This window comes from Acanthisitta chloris, unplaced genomic scaffold (assembly GCF_000695815.1).
Source record: "Acanthisitta chloris isolate BGI_N310 unplaced genomic scaffold, ASM69581v1 scaffold697, whole genome shotgun sequence".
NCBI classification, from domain to species: Eukaryota; Metazoa; Chordata; class Aves; order Passeriformes; family Acanthisittidae; genus Acanthisitta; species Acanthisitta chloris.
The window spans coordinates 51,312-57,295 of NW_008684088.1; the positions used below are offsets into that span (position 1 = coordinate 51,312).

A 5,984-nucleotide genomic window follows, 5' to 3' on the forward strand; every position below is an offset into this window, starting at 1 on the left:
AACCAAGGATTGTCATCACTTGTAATATTTATATTTTTGATTTTATTTTTCATTTTTATTAAAAAACAACCATTATTAAAAATGAATCATTTACTGGAAGGCTTCGGCCAAGGAGAACTCTCATTTCAATCTCATGAACAAAATGCAGCACAGTTACAACCCATAGGCATAAAAATCAACAGTTTAAAAAAAAAAAAAAAGAGAATGGTTCTAACCAGAGCTTATAACTCTGCAATTTTCTCTATGTCAACAGAGAGGCTTTTGTTAAAAGCCTTCAATTCAGAATTTCATGGAAGACCTTTTAAACCCAAGGGAAGAAGGAAGCACATGCTTGTTTAGAAAAAGGGCACCTGCCCTTGGATGTATTTATCAAACCCCAAACTGGGTATGATTAAAATTGCAAATTAGTGACTAATTTTTATTTTTAAAAAAAAAGAAACAAAAAAACCCCAAAACCCACCAAAAAACCCAAACCCCAAAACCTTTCCTCAGCCTGGGAACTTTCAGGTCAAAACCAAATAAAAATGGTCTTAAAATATATACATATATATATGGCTTTTCATTTTTCCTATCCATTTCATTGGAAACAAAAATAAATTTAAGGGCGATATTTGGTTTTTAAAAATGATTCTGTCCTTCTCTTTAGCTGTCAGCCAGAGTGGATGGGATGGAGATGCTGACTTGGGGTTGCTCTTGATGTGGCTCAGAATCCACCCGAGTTCTTCAGCCTTGCTAGTAGCCGAGAGTAGGCAGGTGCTGCCAAGGAGAAGAATGAGTTGGATGGGACAGACACACAGCATCTCCCTGTCCCCTCCCCTCCCAGTTATGCTACATCTTGCTTAGAGCATCACAACAGAGTAAACCTCACTTTAAGGGAGGGGAACATATGATGGGAATTCGAAACGAGCTAGAGAAGTTGTTTTACCTAGTCGAGGATTCCTCTGAGAAACCTGCATGGAAAGAAAACACCAGGTTTGCATAAATACAGCAAATCTCTGACAGCTATAAGAACAGTTTGCACGTCAATATATTTATCCTTAGTCTCCAAAAACTATGGATCAGTGACTCATCATCAGAAGGTGACATATATAGTAGCGTGCCAAGGTAGTATGAACAGTGTGCTGCAAATTGAGGCTTCATGTTACAAAATGTATTCTTTCTTATATAATTCAATCATGCAGGAAGAGAGGATGAGTCATTCCATGAAGCACATATACTCACTGTCTTTGGAAGTCAACATTTGAATGTGATTTTATCTTCCAATCATTATTCCCAAAATGTAATTTCAGTAGTTTACAGTGAGAGATATTTTTTTTGCCTTTTACCTTGGATAATGCAGATGCTTGTTTGAAGATTTCTAATGCAGGATCTGCAGGCTCGTCACCTCTTTCTTGTGGCCTTGAAGCTAAGGGTGGGACATTGAAAGCATTGAAATACTCAAAGCATGCAGGCTGCTTCCTTCCAATACTTTCTGTTGAAAATCCCATAAGAGACTAATCCTCCTCACCAACCTGAAGCAATTGCCATGTGTCCCCAGCCCCTCCCAAAGCAGCTTTGCTCTAACAACCTGTCTCTAGATGTTCCTCACCATGGACCTACCCTGTGGCTGTAAGACAGAATTCACAGCATAAACCACACCATTTGTGGCCATGATATCACTTTCAGCAACAGGCTCCTTGTTGATATGTATTACGTTGTTTTTCTGTTCAGGAAAAGGAAGAAAAAGGAGAGAATGAGAAACTCTTGTCATTTCCAATGTTGCTAAAAAAAAAGCCTTCACTTTACATTCATTCATTAACTGGATGGCTGAAGGTGTTTTCATTCCTCTTGCCAATTAAGGAGAATATAAAACCAAATTATAGTTTGAGCAGAGCAGGACTGGACATGGGAAGAGTCTAATACACACTTAGCCACTTGGAAACACTGTCCCTTCCATTTTTGTCCTGCATTTTCTTATGCACAGAGTGGGCCATGGTTATTTATTTTCTGAAAGATGTTTTTTTCTTCAACAGAGGATCCTACATTCTCTTAATGTAGTGCAGAGTTTGTGAAATGAAATTATATATCTAAATAAATCCAGCTGTGTTAAGGGAGCCCATGCAGAGATCATTTTCATTACACAAAAAGAGATGTGTTAGCTGAACGAGCTCTTCATTTCATTTATTTATGCTTCTTTCCCCCATGACTCAGGGTTAAATTTATAACAGCTCCTGGAAATCATTTACAATTGGTCTTCTGGGGAGAAAGCTGAAGCAAACCACATTTCATTCTTCCAGCTTGTTGAATTGAACACATGGCAACACTCCCTCCACTACAGCCCAGAAGACACTGTCTGGTGGGACTGTGCACACATTTAGGAGAGGTTCCCACAGCATCCAAACGAGCACAGACATACTCTGGTCCTTGACATGGACAGCTAAACACAGTCCTCAACCTTGCTGACCACAGAGCCCCATCCAAGGTGACTCACCATGCTGACTTCCAGTTTATCTCCCTGCATGGACTTCAGCCTCACCAGGGCATTGACGGCGCCGCTCACCAGGATCTCATCAGCCACGTGGAACTTCAGGATGTTGGCAAGCTCCTTGGCATTACCTGGGAGAAGAAAACAGTTAGGTTTGCAAAACAGAATCAGCACTTGCTTCCTATATTTCATGTGCTGGAATGGAGTTACATGGAAAATACCAGGATTTCCTAAAAGTGCAAAGAAGCCATGTAAAATTGGAAAAAACCCAACCCACAACCAAAACCAACCAAAAAAACCCCACCCCAAACAGGAAGAAGAACCTAGTTAGAGCTGGTTAGGACATTGAGACCATTCCTGCCTGGGCAGGTCAAGATCCCAGCCAGTCCAGAAGGACACTCCCAGTGTCCCACCTTGGTACCTACCAAACCTGCCCTACACGTGAAATCCCTATTTCTTAGGTTTTCATCCCTCATTCTCTCACTGTGCACAGGATGAACCTGCTCCTGTTGCTGCTTTCACTTCCCAAGGAAGTCTGGGGTGGTGGAAATAAGTGCCCATGTGAAATTAGGAAGCAGATAGAGCACTCTGGTATTTGTAAATGTTACCAAAGCCAGAGTCACTTAGCAATAACCTTCACAGCTGAGTAGAAAGGGGAAAGTACAGGCGAAATGCCACTAATGGCTCACAGATTGTTGCTCTGATCCCCACCTCACTGAGTGTCTACTCATCTAGCCATGCTTTGAAACACATTTTAGGAAGCTACATCCTCACCAGTATGATTCACTTCATCAGAGGAGCAAGCTAAATATTTGTGTGAGAAAAGAAGAACATCTGAAGTGTTCATATCTGTGAGTCTTCATTCCTGCAGCCATTTACAATAGCTGCAAAACAGTGCTGAAATATTTATATATTAAATGCTAGACTGGATGTGCAGTCTGATATTCCTGGTTCCTCATCCCTGCACTTAAAAGGATAAGCAGCTACCATAGGCAGATGCTTCCCAAATGATGATGTCAATGTTTGGATGGGTTTTAATGACAAGAAGAAACTACAGTCAAATACCTGACATTGTTTCCAACCACAACGAGTCTTCAACATGAACAAAATAAAAAAACATGCTGCTTATCCAGAAGGGCATTATTAAACATTGCCATGCTTTTTTCCACACCCAGTCTGAACACATGTTCTTTTCAGGATACTGGTCTTCATCTGAGCTAGACTGGAATATTTGTTGTCTTCCCAGGATCAGACTGGACCTCCTGCTTTGTCCATGTATATGTAGAAGGAGCAACCATCCCAGCCTTTTACTAATTAAATTTCATAGAGTGTAACTTGAGCATCTATGTGGACCATGTTTTCTACTTCCAAAATTTACTTCAGATGCCCTGACCCTACATGGTTGAGAGTCACGTTCTCAATTCTTTCATCCCACATTGGTTCCTTTAGAAACACCTGTGAGTTATCTTGCTTTCACCACCAGCATAGCCAAATTAAATTCACAGTAAGTTTGTGGCACACACTACAAACATATCTTCCAAGCACAGGGGCAGTATAAACCACGATTTGTGTGGGAATTCAGTGATGCTCTGTGCAACCTCAGCTTTCTGCTTATCCAGGATCTTAGCCAGGATCAAAGAACAAGATAGAGCAGAGAAACTTGGACATTCTTCCCCATATCATGCCAATAACAGAATGCAGCTGCTCATGTCAGTGCTCTAAAAATGCTCACCCATCAGTTTGTTCAGTTCCCCTTGGGGCATGGCTCGAAAAGCTTCATTTGTTGGTGCAAACACTGTGAAGGTACCTGGTCTGTTCAAGTTCTCTGTTAGACCTGCAGACTGGATTGCAGCCACCAATGTACTGCAACACAAACAGACATCAAATGCTTCACTACAAACTATTTTGTTGGTCTTGGAGCAATAGCATACTGTGCTTAAAAGAGAGCTATGAAGTTCCAATTGCAAAATCCTGCTGGGGTCCAGCAAATCAATTAATCAGAATGCTGATTAGGTAGGAGATGAGCCTGTGAGGTCAAACTGGAACATCTGAGAAATGGCAAAGCAACCTCGGAATGCTGATTCTTGTGAGGACCAAATGGTAGTGTGGAAACAGAGAGATTTGGCCACAGTGGCTCTGATGGGTGGAGACATCTTCATATTGTATTAAGGGAACCACACACTCTTGGCTCACAATTCATTGAGAGTTATTTGAAGTTTCGCTCCCTATAATTTAGAAAGACCACGGTTTTGGATGCTCTTTCTATGTTAAAAAAACAGATATATAGCCATGACTACAACCCATAATAAATAGAAACTGCTTTGGCAGCTCTTCTGCTCCCAACTAGCACTTGGGAAGAGCAGAAAGGTCACCTGAAGCGATGGTCTGCCTTGAGAACATCCATCACTGAGCCAGTCGGTGGAGTCAACATTTTGTCCACGCTAAACAGGGTCCCAAACCTTCCCCTCTTGTCATGGGCAGCAATGCAGGCATTTTCAATGCAAAGGTTCTGCAAACACACAAAAAAAGACTTTATTAGCATATGCTTTCCAAAGAGAGGTCTATACTTCCCTGATTCTCATTTACACTTTTTACATGATAGTCATAACATTAGAACATCAAGCACGATTCAGCCATACAGAGCACAGCACACTGGAAGGGCTTACATTGCGGTACACAAAAACTCTCAGTTCCTTGTCCCCCAGAGTCTGTAGTTTCTGTCCATGATACAGATATTTAGAGGAGAGCTGATCTTTAACAATATGATTCAGAAGCAAGTTTTTCATGTTGCTGTCAACAACGGGGAGTCCATCTGCAGCAAAAAGTATGGGAAGAACCAGTGATTCACTTAAAATAACCATTGAGACACTAAAAAAGGTTCAAATACAGAGGATTATCCACATCAATTTTAAATTGTAAAACTAGATGCCACTGCCTATGGCTAAGGCATTTGAGAGAGGATTTGCATACTTGGCTGAAGACTGTTTGAGAGAGATCTGTGGCCCAAAGTGATGGCAGAAAGGGATTTAATCCCTGGTTTACCTTTGAAGACATCATTCACTGGGGCAAGGAGGGTCACCCGTTCACTGCCAGTTAGATGAGAACTGAGGCCAGCTTGTCTAAAAAAGTCTGTAGACTTGGAAACTTCAGATTCTTGTGCCAACTCAAACAGAGTCTTGGCTGAAAAGAAAAGCAATACATAGAAACCTTGCATTAAAGGCAATCCACCCATCGCTGTGCCCTCTAAATCCAGTTTTTCCCTGGTAAAATAGACATAAGAAAGTCAATAGATAGAATAATGCACAGGCACCAGTACCAGAGTCTGGGATCAGCAGCTCATTAACAAAATGTACGACGCCGTTAGTTGCCAGGACGTCCTTGTTGGCAATGATGGGCTTCCCATTGAGGGTCAGCTCTTCTCCACTGCAGCCCACATCCAGGGTGGTTCCTTCCAGAGTCTCCATCGTCAGGCCAGCGATGATGGCCTCAGCACACATGGCAGACTTCAGGATGTGATGGT

The 5,984-nt window shown here is 41.7% G+C and overlaps 1 protein-coding gene across 1 annotated transcript in view; it reads right to left on the reverse strand.

Moving 5' to 3' along the window:
- Positions 1-703: 703 nt before the first annotated feature.
- TGFBI (transforming growth factor, beta-induced, 68kDa) overlaps positions 704-5,984 on the reverse strand; it is an 18,306-nt gene continuing 13,025 nt past the window's right edge. The window contains exons 8-17 of the mRNA XM_009079156.1: positions 5,781-5,984; positions 5,507-5,644; positions 5,131-5,276; positions 4,837-4,973; positions 4,197-4,327; positions 2,471-2,595; positions 1,600-1,702; positions 1,326-1,405; positions 926-950; positions 704-756 (exon numbers count right to left, since the gene is read on the reverse strand). The exon at positions 5,781-5,984 is cut by the window's right edge and continues 35 nt beyond it. Of these exons, the coding sequence (XP_009077404.1) occupies positions 704-756; positions 926-950; positions 1,326-1,405; positions 1,600-1,702; positions 2,471-2,595; positions 4,197-4,327; positions 4,837-4,973; positions 5,131-5,276; positions 5,507-5,644; positions 5,781-5,984 (1,142 nt within the window). The remainder of the gene's footprint in view (positions 757-925; positions 951-1,325; positions 1,406-1,599; positions 1,703-2,470; positions 2,596-4,196; positions 4,328-4,836; positions 4,974-5,130; positions 5,277-5,506; positions 5,645-5,780) is intronic.